Source organism: Notolabrus celidotus, chromosome 23 (genome assembly GCF_009762535.1).
Source record: "Notolabrus celidotus isolate fNotCel1 chromosome 23, fNotCel1.pri, whole genome shotgun sequence".
NCBI lineage: Eukaryota > Metazoa > Chordata > Actinopteri > Labriformes > Labridae > Notolabrus > Notolabrus celidotus.
Window position 1 is genome coordinate 17,176,943 of NC_048294.1, and position 17,275 is coordinate 17,194,217.

Consider the following 17,275-nt stretch of genomic DNA (forward strand, 5'->3'; position numbering starts at 1 on the left):
CCCTCAATTTCCTGATCAACCCATTGACTCAAATTTGGACTCATTCCTTAAACCTGTTTTGTCAGTTACACAGAGGCTGCACTCTGCTTTACTTCAGCTATGTGAAGTAGAGATTTTTCAGAGTGACTAATTTCCTAGTCGTTTAGACCGAAATTTGAATTCCGACAAACTCATTTATTTGACACGGCTGAATACAGGATCACAGAGTCTGTAGGGGAAGAATGTCAAATTGGTCCGCCTTGCCTGTTCAGATTACACATTACTCTGTGCAAGTTCATCTTTGTCTTCATTATGTAGATCAACATATGCTGTGCAATGTCATCGGTCATCTGTGCTTGTTAACATCCAGGTAGTAGACCACTATGACATTATGGCAGTGGCCATTATCCAGACCTACAGCCCTCACTAGTGGCGGGTGGCTGAACTACAGCTTAGACACAACATGACTGGTATTTCAGGACGACAATAATAGAACATTTTGAATTTATTTAACTGACTAGTAATCCTGCTGCAAAGGTCTAACAGTTCAGTTGATTAAAAGTGCACATCCCTAGTATGAGGCCTGAACCTATTTTCTTTCTCAAGTTTGTTGCAATAAAATCACGATGCAGATTTGTAAAAAGTAAAACTGCAAACTCAGATCATCATTATTTCTGATACATTCCAAGTAAGCAGGAAATCTCTATGGTAATTAGCTCCTGCAACACAGCAGTGAGCAGAGTTCACTTTTTTCTGTTTCTAGTTGTATCTGTTTAAAGAGATGAATAAATCATCAACAGATGGGAGGCGGGATGAACAGCGATGATCACACACATTCACCTATCAGCCTTCTGATAGGGTATTGAATGTTTTCACTGGAGAAGACGAACAGTAACAAATTTTAACGTTGTGCCTGGTGGGTGTGGTAAAAATATCTGTCAAGAAAGGAAACCTGAGTCCTGACTGTATTCAGTATACTGTACTAGTTTGTTTCTTTTTAAAAAGACAATGACAGATTATGAAACAGGAGAAGACAAGGACAGAGGAGAGCTGAAGAGTGTGTTTACCAGCTGAGGATGCTTCTCAGATGGTGATTTGGGGAACCCTGAGGGAATGATCTAAAAGACTCCTTGAAGTACAATACCTCAGGGCTATTCGGCTACAGATCATAAAAAGCACTAGGGAGATGATCAACTGTGCCTTAATCGGTGACAAAGTGGAGCACAGAATCTACATCAATGCAGAGAAAAAAAGCAGCTTACTTTGATGAGAACGTCTGTCTGTGAGAGCATTTGTTGGCAAGGACACAGGTACTTGGATTTATTTAACACTGGGACATTAAATCCATGCAGCCCTCTCTGAACAACTGGCAGACTTTGATTTAATGGTTTCAGAATATATGAATAGAGGCCTGTTTTGCTTAAGTTTCTTACAGCATCTTTGAAAAGAGCTGCCATCGGCTTTTTAAGAGAATCATGTTTAATTCAAGACCTTGTAAAAGTTATAAGGTGCTCTTTGCATCAGTGCTCGCATCTCTGCTGATGTCATTGCAATACTAAGTATTTGTACTTGTTTGATGGTGAAGAATATACATTTCTCCACTGATAAGGACATGTAGGAGGGTTGTTTGCAGGTTTGTCCTCAAAACTAGGGTTAGTAGCCACAGAAAACTAGCATGAATTTGAATGTAGCATTTCATCAGAACTCCGTCTAACCCCTGCCCCCCCTCCCATCGGAGCTCCTCCAAAACGACGCTCCCGCTCACATGCACAAGCGCCGCTGATTCGTGACCATATGATCGTGACTGATTCAGAACCAGTTCTCAGCAAATTGTTTGTGTTTTGCACTACGTCAACTCATGTCTCACTCAGCAGTAAGAAAACACCAAAACATTATCATAGTGAAAGTTAAAAACACAAACAAACATGAAATGTACGCGCAGGAGGCGGGCAGAACGGCAGGATGGGATTTGATTGGTTTCATAATTTGGATCCTGATGGCAGTGATTGGTTGGTGTTTTCCCAGGTTTACTCCAGCTGTAGATAGCTGCTTTTTTCCCTCTTTTTTAAGAACACATTATGTATTGATTGCCATTGGGACATAAAGATCATTTCAACCAGTATTACAAAAAGTGTTTCTAAATCTGACTACCAACCCCAGCTTTAACTAAACAAATGAAGTCTGTTATTCCACTGTTAAATCGTTTGTCGTACAAAAAGATTTCAGTTGTAGCCGCTCTATCAAAGCTATGTCAGGTTGACTTTCCAGAGTGCGTGTTTACATGATCCACAGCCATGAGGACAAAGGGAAATGTCCACCAGCCCATCAAGTCTCAGCTAACACCAAATGCTTTGACTCAATCAGAAGGGAAAATTAATCTATTAAATCTGCTGACAGTTTGTAAAGTGCACTCCAAGTTAAATGAGAAATTAGAGTTGAGAAGACCAATTTGACTTGCAATTTCACCTCATCATGACTAATTCAAAACAGACCGAGGAATTACTGTGATTGGGTTGATAGAATTTAGAGTTCCACCCACTGCAGTAATCCCTTTATTTATTATGGCTCCAATTTCATCTCACTGCAGGTAGGAAACCTTGTGTGAAATACATCAAAGCAGACACACAAGTGATCCAAACTATATGTACGGATGCACACCAGTACTCTTCATTAGATGTGTTGTAGCTACTGAAAGCACAAAACAAACAAGTTGCTTAATCATTAGTCAGTTGATGTGAGGTCATCCATTCAATTATTTTAAACGAACAAGGACTGACATTGATTCTGTTGATGTGCAACAACAGAACATGAAGAGCTTTTCTTTAACTGTGGTGTCGCAAACATTACAGAGCTCTTTTTCTTACGCTCTACTTCCTGATTTACGAAGACAACTTTATATCAACATCACCTGGTCTTAATTACTAGGATATATCTCTAAGCTGTGCAAAACAAACTTTATATACTGTAATGAATATACTTAAAGCTTATGTCAGCAACTTTTGCTTTTGGTCACTTGTGGCGCCCCCTGTGGGCAAAGTTATCCATTATATTATTTTCCTGACCTTGTCCTAGTCATTACAAGTTAGTACAGCATCTCATCCTGTTTTATTTTATCAAATGTGTCACTCGTTGTGAATTTTGGTTGATGAAAAGTAAATATGCTGTTACTTCAGCATGCGGTCAATTCTGAAGTGTGACACCTACCCCCTCGCAGGGGTCTCCAGCATCAAAAATAACAATATATCAATCTTTAAGCTTGTTGCTGGTGGTCTTGTTTGCTGTTGTAGGACCTAAGGATGCACTGATATCAGTTTTTTAATGTTTCACAACCACTTAAATCTCCTTGCAGGGGCTTTAATGTGGAAACTGGTTAGGGTTAATCCAAAATCCACATCTGAATTAACTTAAGATCTGTGCTGCTCAGTGCAGATGTCAGATGTACAGTTGCTTGTTTAATTGCAGGGTGAAAAGTGAAGCTGCTAATGTGCAAAATTAAGTGTGTGAAGTAAATAAAGCAGGAATCAGAATTACCATACTGCCTGCTTCTTTATCATATACCTCAACAAATGGCTTTCACAAAATGCCAGCCATCTGTTTTTGCAGAACTCAAACTGGCTCTCCTTTTACATTGTTTGGTTTATTACAGCTATATTTTGGAACATTGACATACCAAAAAATTGCATATATCTTCCAATTTCTCAAGTCTGGGCTGTTTTAGCTCAGTGTGCTTCATCACTACTACCTTTACAGGATTTCTGTTTTTGCAGCTGAAGACAGTACGAAAGAATAAAAGTCCTGCATAACTCTAAGATTATTGGCACAAACATTACAGTAATAAATCCCCACATGGATTTGATAAATGAGCCATTCTGGAAACAAAACAATTAAAATAATCTCTGTTAAAGGTGTAGAAGGTTTCTGATGATGCTAATGACATCATTCAGTTATATGACTGCAACATGAACAACTGAGCCAGCTCATTATTTTTAATTACCTCCACCTTCTCCGTCTGTTAGGCTCTGCTGACACTGCTGCTGTCTGTCAACACTGTTCGCACCTGCTGACAATGTTTAGCACAACCCTCCTGAAACTAAAGGCCTGTGTCTTTCAGCGGAGATGCATCCATCAGTTTAAGACACAGACAGATTATGTTTCAAGGCAAAAAACACCCTGAACATCAGAGTGAGAGAAAGCATGTATTCAGCTAGACAGGTCAGAACAAGATGTAAGAAGTGTCTGAAAACAGCAAAGCACTTAAAATCATAATGACTTGTTTTACCTTTGCAGCTGATTAACTGAACAAAGACCTTTAAAGCTGGTCCTCTCTCTGTCTTTCATTTTATTCAGCCATGCAGGACTGGCTTGAATAGCTTGAGATGGACTTATCAAGCCACTTACAGCAGACCAATACAAAGAACACCATTACATTTACATCGCAGCTACCAACAATGTATCTCTCCAACAAACGCTCCGGGTCTCTCACAATCTCGCTCACAATCTCATTCTGTGCAGTGTAAGAAGCACTTACTCATGAATAGCAGTCACTGCAAGTAGAAGCAGAAGATGTGAGCACAAAGCTGCGTCACAGTCAAGCACAACAGGCCAGATGTCCTACCTTGACACCCCGCACTCTGAACTCGGCCAGCGCTCGGCTCATCTTGGAGGCCGCTGTCGGCAGGTCCTTCCCGCTGGCGATGACTTTCACCAGGAGGGAGTCATAGTGGGGTGAGATGACAGCACCCTGGAAGGCGGAGGCACTGTCCAGACGGATGCCCATGCCTTCGCCGCTGCGGAAGACCTGACAGGAAGAGAGCATGAGAGCAAAGAGTGAAGGACCTCATGTGACAGAAAAAAAAGGTCTACAGCTGGTTCATTGTTGATACATAAAACTTTAAGGATGTGATGACTGCAATGGGTAAATGAATATTCAAAATAGGTTTTGTCTTACTTAACATTCTGAAGGGAGAGTCTGCAAATTGCAATGAATAATTGTTCATTAACACCAAGTGAATGTAATTTGGAGGCATAGCAGTTCCTGTGGATTTATGAAGGTGAAATCTGCTGCAGTTGGCAAGAAAAACACTTGCACAAGTTTTCATTTGAGATTTCCTGTTGTCATTCTGGCTACTATTGATGTCCCAGCTTACGTGGGCTGGTAATCTGAGTGGATGCATTTTTTTCCCCCAGATGTTTTTGCAGGAATTCATATTCATGCCCATCATATGTGAAGTGCAGGAGACAGAGTCAAATGCAATGCAGTGGTGCAGGATTTCTAATTCCTCAAGTGTATGAATACCTAAGCACAATTCACAGCATGTGTTAAAGGGCTTGCGAGTGGACTGTGATTAGAAAGAGGCAGAATTACGAAGCATCATATCTGGTCGGTTGCTGTACAGTAAATTAACCCGCACTCGGAGGGCGATGGCAGACAGATAAACGAGAAGAGCGAAATAAGGAGATGAGAGGGGAGAAAACAAGCATGAGATGAGAGGGGAGAAAACAAGCGTGAGATGAGATAGAAACAGCGAGTCTGGACTACTGCGAAACCACTTGGCAGGAGAGCAGAGAGCGAGGAGAGATGTTAAGAGGAGAGAGAGGACTGTCCAATACTACAACATATGGAGACCCTCGAGGGCTGGGAGACAAGGATGAGCAGAAATTATAATTATAACAATGTTGTGTTGTGCCGATGATATGCCGGTAATATTTTTAGACAATGTAGATGTGCAGAGCTGCCAACATTTATGACCAACAGTATTTTTTCATTATGCTTTTGCTCTTTACAGCTCCAACCATTTTATCTGGAGTGATTCTGCCCCATTCTTCAAAGCATTTCCTCTCAAACTGCTTCAAATGATCAAAGTATTGTATAATTTCCACCATAAAGCACATTAGCATAATGTGCTATGATAGTACTGGACTATGACAAATGGTTGACGGTATAGCAGTCAAGGAAAGTGGGCCATCCATAATGAGGCGAGTATAAAACCAGGGTGTGTTTTAGTGCACAGTACCTGTTTTTAATTAAAACAGGCTTAAACAGCAGACAAAATGGGCCAAACAGACACTTTGAGTCACGAAAATAAAGGTAAATTTTAGATATCAAACTGCTGTTGAACCTGTATCAAGCTGAATGCTAAATTAATGCCATGAGTGGACATCAAGGTATTTTTAATTGAGGTTTAATATTTCAAAGTTTGGCTCAGGTTCACAGACTCAGCCCTCACTTAGAAAGAGTTCTGATCTTTTTCAACATAAAATGGAGACTAAGTTGAAAGAGATGTTAAGGCAGAGGAAAATTTGTCATGAGTATCGATGCCCACGCACACACATTCTCTACACCTGTGCAGAACGCCGTTTCAAGGCTCAAAGCCCCAATTTCCAGGTTGTGATTTTCACGAAGCCCAGCACTCCTCTTTGATTTTTAAAGGCTCAAGGCTGGTCATCAGCACTTTAAGTGTCACTGAAGTAGATCTCACACTTAATGATGTGCATGTGAATGACTCTGAAAGCTACTCTGCATGGAATAAATGTGTTTTGAAATTAGAGGGAAGGTTTTAAATTTGCAGAACATGATTATAACAGATTCCCTTTTGAAACTTTCAAAAGGATGTAGTTAAAACACATTACAACTTCACTTGCTGCACTTATGCTAAAGATTTTATGAGGACAGAATGATGTTTGAGTAAACATGAGGGATACAGTTGAGGTGGGGACAGATGTAAAAATAGAAAATGAGAAGATTAAATACAAACCCTGATGTCTGCTGAGTGGCCTTTTCCTTAAGTATTAGAATAATTAAATATTACATGGAATAAAAAATGACTATCTATGAGAGTAACAGTATGTTAATACATTTAATAGTTATAATTTACTGAGGCACATAAACAGTGAGTATTACAATGTGTTGATGATCTGCCAATGAAGAGAGATCCAAGTATCGACACATTCTTCTCATCGCATTGGACACAAGTCGACATTGTATCTAAATGCACAGACCCAGCGCTCTGATGCAGACCACATGCTGGCATGTCCACCACACTGAGTGAATCCACTGCATTATTAAGCTGCACAAACTGAGCATGACAGCAGTATATTTTTCAAAGTTCTCAGGGTTTTGAGTTAAGCAGTGTATCCACTCAAAATGAGCGCTGCAGACCCTGTGTGTCTCGGTGTCAGATCACACGGACGCAGTGCAATGCAAAGATGGTAAAGGCAAACACAGGGGGTCACTCATGATGCAAATAATCATGCACTGACATGCTTACCAACCTTTGGTTATAACTTGAAACAAATTCAAATTGAACTTTAACTGTGGTTAAGATTGTGTTTAACATGCTTATTTTAGTCAGATGTCAATCAAGCAGAATAAAACAATGATCAGAGGAGATTAGACGGCGGCAGATTCTTCCTGCATGGGTACTATACTATATGGCTATGTACAATAACATTTAGCAGACGCTTTTATCCAAAGCGACATACATACGAAAACAAGAACAACGCAAGCAAAGATCTAGACAAGAGGAAACAAGATCAGTAAGAGTAACAAAGTGCTTCAAGTCCATTTGGGTGCAGGTACTGCCAAGCAGTGTAAAGGCAATGCACAAAAATAAATAAGGATCTTTTTTTTTTTTTTTTTTTATAAAATAAGGAACATCTACAATGAAGCAACCAAACAATTTAAGACATTCCATTATCATCATCAACAATTAACATCACCACAATAATGACCAAAGTACCAAGTGCTGGGTCACTCAAGAGCTGAACACAGATTCCCAGAGTAGAGCAGGACAGTGTGAGTCAACTGTAGCTGGAAGACATGATCTGCCACTGGGGACAACAGTGGAGAACAGTCTAGCTAAGTGCATAGTGCTTCCTAAAGAGCTGGGTCTTTACCTGTCTTTTGAAAGTAGAGAGGGACTCTGCAGATCGAATGAAGTTGGACAATTCATTCCCCCATTTAGGGACAACAGAAGTAGAAGTATGAGTTTAGGGATGATTCAAAGACAGTTTCTTTTATATCTTCTCAGTTAAAGTTATTCTATCTTATTGAAAATATTGGCTGTTACCTAAGCCTCACAGGAATTGTTTTTTTTACTTTGTCAGAGACCTTGTCCAGTAACAAAAACAACACGTATGGTTCCCTGTGTTAAACTCTGGATGAAACTCTTTTATTTGAAGGTAAATTAGTCCCACTTTAATGACGCCAATCATAGGGAAACAGTCAAAATGTTGAGCCTTAACTACCGATTGACCTGCTTCAAAATGTTCTTTATACATCGAATAGAGTAATAGAACACTATTTATAGCTTTCTAGAATGTTCACACAAACACAGTGGGACTTGCACAACCCTTCAATCATGTAGCAATCCTATAGAAGTAAACACCATTTGATGATGGTGATTTGAATCTTACTAGAAAGTGAAATTAATGTAATAAGTACTAGTCATTTATTACTAAAATGAATGGTTATGTGCTGAGTGCTATCTCGGAAAGAAAGCGAGGTGACTAATATAAACAGACTATTATGCTGGTCTGATAAGATGGCTGTTATGTAGCAATCGTGCACTCTACCTGAATGCTGCTGTTGTTTGCCTTTTCGTTCATTTTTGAATTCAGCAAAAAAAAGTGTCCCTGAAGTTTTATCCATGCCAACATTTTATTTTTCTGCACGTTGTATTTGGAACAAGTTGGCAAAATTGCGCTTAAATTAAAATCTGTTCAAAAAAGTACTTCAGCCTAAATGGTCTGTTATTCTTAAGGGCTGTATTAGAAATACCCATGAAAAGGAAAAGTGATTAAAAAAAAATTAAAAATCATGACATGATATTTTTGCTACATCGTACACCCCTGAATGACATACCCTCACTGCAGAAAGCAGCAGAGGCGTTGCGAGAAACTCTACATTTACAGAGAACCGTTCTATTTCTCCTTCCTGGGTTTTTCTTTGTTGCTCATGAAAGTGTTTTGTAAACTAGAATTCATGAGAGGAACATTTACGAGTGCTTTGGATGAGCCACATTTCGCAGGCTGTGGGGCACTTTGTTTTCTCAGTAGTCTTGAGGCAGTTGCTAACCTTCCTCTGAGCAAATGCCCCTGGGAAAAACTACACTCTGTTTACTTTTCCCTCTATTCATTAAATATTTCCTTACTGTGAACAAACCATATTTTAAGATTGTTCCATTTCAACCCTTAACACAGCAGGCCAAGCATACACACAAGAGTGATGCGGCTGTTAGAGTAGCCTGCTGTGTTAAAGTGACTTACTGGCTGTCGGACGGTTGCCTAGGGCTTCTTTTCCCATTGTAAGGGAGTATACAATAAAAAAAACAAACATTGCTCACAGAGAAACCACTGCAGCTCTTAGCTTCGACATATTCAGCCTATACATCCACTACAGTTGACTGAGCATCAAGGCTATTTTCATCAGCATCCTGTTTCAGATCTCACAGTCTCTGCCTTTGGCTAACACAGAACCACTTCAAGTGATAAAAGGGGAAGGAGAAGTATCAGTAACTATCTCAAAAGGCACGTCAGCTCCCTGGCATCCTTGCTTTTTTTGTCTTGCAGTTACGTTTTTTTAAACCATTAAACTCCCAACAGCCTCTTATTCAGCTTCACATCTGGGAGCTTTCCATGCCAACGGGAGATGTCCTCTGATTGGCTGCTGATGTGTAATGGCTCAAACTCATTAAAACTGACCTGATTGGTGGTCCTCAGACAGTTTCTCTGAAGCCCAACAGGGTGATTTTGCATGAGATGCTGTCAGTATGTTTTCTGAATGCATGCTACAAACTAGCAGTCTACAAATAAAAGGCGACATGGGGATTACTTAATGGGCATGTCAGAATCGTGTAAATCCACAGAGAATCGAGTGTGTCAGCATTAGATTTAAAACAGCTTGAAAGTTACATTGCTTCTCGTGTAGCATTTTAACAGGAAAGAACACACGAAAGAGGGCTTTTAGTTTGACAATTGTGTGTTTGTCTTCCTGTGGTAGGGCCAGATGGTTTATGAAGTGGGTAATTGCTGTTATTTCCTTCTTGGCATTTTGACCAGGTGTGAGATGTGTTTTCAAATCAGAGAGCTGAAGGTAGTCAATGATCACTATAAAAACATACAACAGAAGAAGGGTATCAAGAGGTAAAGTGACAAATCAAAACATGAGGTGTTAACATAATATGGGCTGTGACAGGTAAACTGGCATGTGTGTATGCCAACTAACGGTAATAAATAAGAGCTTACAGAATTGTCAATAATTCTAAGTAGCAAAACAAACAAAATTTAAGTCGGATAAATTTGCCAAATTTATGTTTGGAAATAACTAAAGAAAAAAAGTGTACGTTTGATTTGATGTTATAATATAAGATCAAGTGGGGGTGTTGAGTGAGTGCTCTCAATATTACATTTTATTTGTTACCTGGTGTTTATGATGGCAAATCTAATGTTATGTTTTGCTGATTGATTGACTGATTGTCATGATGTGGGCGTGTTTTGATAAAAGCTGTGCACCCGCAGCTGATACCAGTTGTCGGGATGAACGAAGAACAAAAGCAGAGTCTCCGGTCGATTTATTTACTTTTAAGCAGTGCTTGATATCTTTGTGGTTCACAACACTGAGCCGCTGTAGCTTACTCTGTCAAAACATAATATGGGCTGTGACAGGTAAACTGGCATGTGTGTATGCCAACTAACGGTAATGCATAAGAGCTTACAGAGTTGTCAATAATTCTAAGTAGCTACGGATCAAAAAGAAATTTGCATTGTGCAAAGGAAATCGGTTTTCCATTAATTTCCCACAACAAATATATGATCCAGGACGAGCCACAACTTCCTGACAGTGGGTGTTGGTGCTCATAGGAAATGTAGTCTCCATCCTAATTTTGTCCAAAGGAGTCACCAGAATCATCACAACATGAAAGTGCCTCACAGTGTCTTTAAATGTCACAAACTCACAAGATACTAAGTCCAGCCTCTAAATGGAAAAAGGTAACACTGACTAATAAGAAGCTGCTTGTTGTGATTTGAGGATATTGATTTTCAAGCAAAACAAAATAAAAACAAAAATTTTACAAAATGTGTTCTGAAAAGTAAAAAAGAGAGGCTTTTCATAATATGCTCTCAGTTAGCTTTATGAATGAATGTCCAGTAAATTACACCAAGACCAAGAAAAAGATGTTTTAAAATACAGTGTATGGAGCAGTAGTGAAGAAACAGGTATGCATAAATGTCCACACGCAGAAAACATTTTGAGACTAATATGGTTCTAAATCAAATCCCTAACTGGAAACGAATGTGTCTCCCAGGTGTCAGGAGACTAATCAAATATGGAGCAAGACAGATGTTTGCCGTTACACTTTACTGCACAAACATATATTTGGGATATGTAGTTGGACTGGAACCCAGTAAACCAGCAGTTATTGGATACTCCTCAGATAGAGGTTGTTTTGCAGGGCGAAATAAATCAAAAATAAAAATGAAATTTAATTCCAGAGGGTTTTCATCAGGCTACTTGAAGAAACTGGAAAAGAAGTTCCAATAATAAACCCCAATAAACAAAATACTCTCTGCTCATTATGTGTGGAGGCATACTAATTATTGCCAACTATTTGATTGCTACTAGTGCTAATGAGTGATAATGCACTTTCATGCTGTGGATTTGTGTTAGGGCCCTTTTGAATTTTAAGTATATTAATTTATGCTGTAGGCCATATAGATAAGACATGAAAAGTGTAGCAGCTACACCCCACAGAGATCTGAGAGGGCCTTTATCTCGCACTCGACAAGGACTTAAACCCATACAGAGAAGCTGAAGACTCGTAGCCAAACAGAAAGAAGAGACAAAGAGATTTTGTAAAGGTAGAAAGGACTGAGTTAATAATTAAAGGTAAGGTGAGAGCTTCTTTCAGCCTGGGGCGCTGTACAACAAGAAAACTCCAATTTCTACCTTATCCATGTCATCCTCTCTCTTTCTGTCTCACCTTTCTTTGTCTCACTCTCTATGGATGGTCACAGTTTCTAAACCAAAGCACACGGGTCATGAATTTATCTGTATGATACATACACACACAGATGGGACCTCTGTTGTCCAGCAAAGTCACTCAATTATTCACATTGTCTTGCTACTTGATGTCCAACACTGCCTTTCCTGTGGCTTCTTGTGTATCAGTAAAACACAGAAACATGTACACACGCTCTCGTAATATATTCAGCTTCAAAACTAGGTTATTTGCAATGATATTTTCTGAAATGCCAAACTGTAGAAGTGGTGAATTTTCACTTTGTTCACACTCTTGTTGAGATTACACTCTACGATGTGCTTCTTCGTGCTGCATAATGTGAGCAGGGCTGACTCCAGAGTCTCTGCTTTTTATTTTCCTGTCCCTATCTCACTGTCTATAATTCACTTTCATTCCTCTGAAACTCTCCAGCTGCAGAATAGGTCAGCAGTGTATTTCTCTGACATTGTATGAAAGAATATGAGTCTGGGCACATTACAAATTCTCACTGCCAGGCCCGCTGTTCAGAAACAATATCTCAAATTTCTAAAAAGCAAACTGTTACTTTCCAAGAATATAGACAGACAGGCACATCTCCCAAATGATACCCATGCATATTTAAGAACGTCAAAATGTTTTTTTGGATGGGTTACAGAGGCTCCAGCAATAAAAGTTACCAAGCGTGTTAGAATGTGAAAAAATGAATCCAAAACAAAAAGCCACAGGCATAAATAACAGAGTTGTATATTTCACCTGAGCATTTTGATAAGTTGCCTTACAATTGTAATAAGGCAAGAGAGCATTTGTTTAAAAATTGTTAGTGCCCAAGAGATGTCTTTGAACATTTATTTTAGGAAAGAGAAGCTGCTTTTGTTGTGATGTTCACACATTTTGGACACTTTGCCGTCAGGGACTTGACTAAATGGGTTTTGCCCAACAACGGGGAAGATAATTCGACCTGTGAACTGCAGTACGGAAAAAGTTGTGTGCATTTGTCAGAGGGGATTTGTCACAGTGCCTTGCTATTCATCACACAGATAAACATCACAGCAAACAATGTGAATTTTTTATGATAAAAAGAAATGCCTCTCTTCAGCAAAAGCAGAAGAACTGAGTTTTTTGTTTCATCCAAAAAGGGCTCAACTTAAGAAATTGGTTTTGTATCATTTGACATTCACTTTTGATGTTATGAGTTCAGAGGACAGGCTTTATGTAACTTCAATAGAACTCTGTAAATTACATTATTAGTCTCTGTTCACAGATTCAGCATATAAACGGAGAATCTACAGCTAATGGACACTGTTTTGTGTTTTAGAAGTTTTTATTCTGTTTTAGTTGGAGTGCTAAAGTTTACTAAAGTCAAATTCCTTGTGTGTTCAAGCATACTTGGCGAATAAAGCTGATTCTGATTCTGAATTCTGATTCTGAGTACTATAGCTTTGTAGTGTTTTAGTGGACATTAGTTATATCCCAAAAAAGCATATGAAAAAAGGGGCAGAACACATTGGTCATAGTGTTATATCAAAAGCCACAAACTGAACTTTAAAGCTCCTATAAGGAACTTTTGGTTCTTACTGATTTTGGTGCCCCTACGGATAAAGTCTTTTTTTTGTTTGTTTTTGTTGGTGTTGTTGTTTTGGGGATTCCGTCAAGTAGATTCTGTGTTTGACAACAAATCCAGCTTTTTTAACAGTCAGACATATCCCCCAACAAGAATTGTTACCATGAAAAAAGAAGTACGTTTGCAGCATGCTGTGAAAGACTTTTTCTGACACCTACCCCCCATATAGCAGATTCAAACATTAAAGACAACTGTATAGAATAAGTTGATATTCATGTTGATCGTCTTATTTCCCATGGTGGGCCATAAAAGGACATCAGTATGTTCATGTTCAGTCTGTTTCATAACAGGTTGAAAAACTCCTCACTTGAGCTTTAAGTGCATTTAGCAACCTCCACAGATGTGAACTACAACTACTCTTTTTTTCTCAAGTTTCTTGTTTGTAAACCATAACCAGCGCACGTTTATGGAGTTGCAGCCCCAAATAATAGCGCAACACCAGAAGCACCCCAAAATTGGATATTTCTCCCAGAGGTATTAAGTCTTTGTGATGTTTTGACATTGCTGATTAGCTCCATGTTTGCTCTTAAATTAGCTGTGTTTTTTGTCCCCACACATCCTGAGGGAAATCTCTCTTTTAAAGCTCCTGGGAGAAGCTTTTGGTTTGTACCTATTCTAGGGCCTCCCAGTGAAAAAAGCAGCACCACTTATCTCTTTCTTATACAGGCAGGGTTTTGTAAGGCTGTTGATTAACTTTTTTAATCTTTATTAATCACTGAATTTCAAAAGTTAATAGCAAACTATGAATCACATTTTTGAAAATTCCTTTTGAATTTTAAAACAGTTTAACAATGCCAAGTAATTTCTATTCAGTGTCATGACTTGGGAATCAAATGAATACAATAAAATCTGCTTGATGGTCTTGACTTTTAGATGTATTATTCAAATAAATGCTGCACTTCTACACCAGTGTGGTCTGAAAACATGATTTAAAGGAAAGAGACAGCTTAAAGTTATTGTCCTTATTTTAAAGGACTGTTACACATTAAGAAATTGGCAGAAGGGTAGGAATAAAATATCCAATCAGTTTCAATGTGGCTTGCAGTTATTCAGAGAAAGTTTTGTTTTTTCACTGATGTCTAGTGATCCCTCGTTACTGCTGTAGTATTTGCATTTTTCAGGAGTTCCAGTTTGGTTGCTTTGGTTTCAATAAGCTATTGTTCCCTGCAACAGTAAGTCGTATCACAACATGTCAACCTAAGGATGTCCCTTAAATCTGAGTCTTCCACAATGTTGACTAGCTTCATGGCAGTTGCCACCCTTTAGCAAGCTCTGTAGTTAGCCTCTATGATTTAGCTTCACAAATCTTGGTGATTCCCCTAAATAGTGCTCAGCTGGCTTTTTGGATGTGGGTGCCCCCTGACATCAGTCTGATTAGCTGCACCTGTATTCTTAGCTCATAGGTGGTAGCTCAAAGTTGAAGGTGCTTTGGTGTATTTTCAATCCATCTGTCACAAAGCACATATTACTTTCACTTGTCAACTGAATGGTTTTGGAGTTTTTGAAAGTCAAATATGTAATGCTAGAGCGCTGTGGTGTGGTTACTTTTTATCACAGTGGCAGCAAAAGCAGGGACAAATTGCTGTAACAGCTGGGACTCAGTGTGTGGAAAGGGATTTTAAAAAGTACGAGAAAAATATCAATCCCTTGATTTCAGACCCTAATGACATTGTGATTTACACGTCAACAGTGACATCCCCAGCTTTTTGTTGTTGTTTTTAAAACAGAAATCCCTTCCTGTTTCCTTTTAACTGTCAAATATAACACTCATTTAAAATCTCTGCCATGGAAAATGTTTCATAAAAGGCTGCATTTGGCTGAACTTCACCAGTTTCAAGCTTTAACAAAAACTTCAGAAATAGCCAATCATGGGGCGCTAGTTTGGCCTTGTGGTTAAATTGTGTGCTCCATGTATAAAGGCTTTAGTCTTCGAAACAGGCGTGTTCGTTACAACCAGCGGCCTTCTCTGCAAGTTATCCACTGTCCTGTCCTCCCAATTAAAGACATAATAGCCCAGGAATAAACATAAAGAAGGAAATCATGTCACTGATAGGCTTGTTAGTTTAAGTAGGTCATATAGAGGCATCTTTTCTGTTTCATAATCAGAAAAAAATAAATCCACACAAGAGCTTTAGAGTAGCTCTTAAGCTTATTGCTCCGCTCGGCTCACCAAACAGCTAATCATTTGTGTGCTGGCCCTTCACCTAAATACTAAGCTGAAATAATAGTTGAATAATGTGGTCTGTCAGGAAGATGACCCATTCATGTTACACATATTCATTTGGTGTATTAGTATTGTCTAATATAGATTAAAACAGCTTCACTGGCACTGAATTGCTTTGTTGTTTGAAGGCCCTGATAGACAAGCAGACCTTGGGCTCACTTGAACATTGTCATCTTGACCTTTTGTTCAATCCGAACTCCTATTTTCAAAGGAGAACTGTCGCTCTGGCCTGGTTGTTGTTTGGCTCTGTCCTTGGTTGTCTACATCATTTCACTCCATGTGGGAAGCACAGACCTGACTTCACATTCATTTTGCCATCCATATTAGGTTTTATTGGGAAAATAAATGGCTCCTTTTAATGTATTGCTAATCTTTGAGAACCAGAATACACGCTCAAGGTTAGTTTTCTCTGCAACATATAGGTCTGTAAACCTACAATTGAAAATCAATTCAGCCTGGTCGGATTTGTACAGAACCAATTAGAGAATGTTTAGATGACAAATGAGTAGCAGAGTTTGTTGTGGATATAAAATGCTTTTTTAAATGTTGCAGCACATTGCTGCTTACTTATTAAGAGTGCAAAACAACGTGACATGGAGAAATGAAGAGGAAAATAACCTTTATTATGGGTCTTAGGTGGTTTCCACCAATGACTGTACAAGTTCCTTGTTACTCACTAATCCCATTTAGGAGCTCTAACACGGTAATGGCCCAAATCCTCAGGCACCTTAAGTGGGCCCAAGACTAGATTTCACAATTGCTTGCCTTTGTATTAACACTGAAAACCCTCCAAGACTCCCTGAGCCTTTTACCACCAAGTTAATTTCTCCTTTCCACTCTGCTCGCTATCCCCACGTTACAAAGTACTCCAACATGCCGCATTTACCTCCACCTCAACCTCTCTAACCTTTCAACCTCTTTGTGACTTTCACCAAACTCTCAGTCCTGCTGCTGCCTGGTTTAATATTCTGTGAAAGGATGTGTTTATGTATGGAGCAGACAGATTGCACACGTACATCCGAAGCTAATATATGGAGAAAAAACAGTGATACAAGAAGTGCTGCCTGTAGAAAGCACAAAGACACTAAGTGACAGCAGTATCTGAGCTCCGACTGATAGCGTACCAATTAGAGAAGGAGAGAAGCAGGCAGAGAGGCAGCAGCACAGAGAGGTAAAGAGAGTAATAAAGTGAGAGAGACAGAATAACACACAGAGATGAGAAAAGAAGAGAATATAAGTGCCACGTTGATGTTTGAAGTCAAGCCATGAGGATAAATGGAGGCTGGGGGTTGTAGGTTAGGAGTGAGGTGAGGGACGAGAAGCCAGTCAGGGAGGACAGAACAGGAGGAGGAAAAAATAGTTTGTTTACCGGTAAATGTTTTCAGAAAGCAAAACTTGACGCTTCAAAACTAGAGCTGAAGAATTGCTCAAGCATGAAAACTTTCTTTTCAT

General features: G+C 39.1%; 1 protein-coding gene across 1 annotated transcript in view; it reads right to left on the bottom strand.

The window, feature by feature from the left end:
* The window catches only part of LOC117807144 (pyruvate carboxylase, mitochondrial-like), a 408,892-nt gene that overhangs the window by 188,592 nt on the left and 203,025 nt on the right, over window positions 1-17,275 (bottom strand). The window contains exon 12 of the mRNA XM_034676222.1: window positions 4,595-4,777. Within this exon, the coding sequence (XP_034532113.1) occupies window positions 4,595-4,777 (183 nt within the window). The remainder of the gene's footprint in view (window positions 1-4,594; window positions 4,778-17,275) is intronic.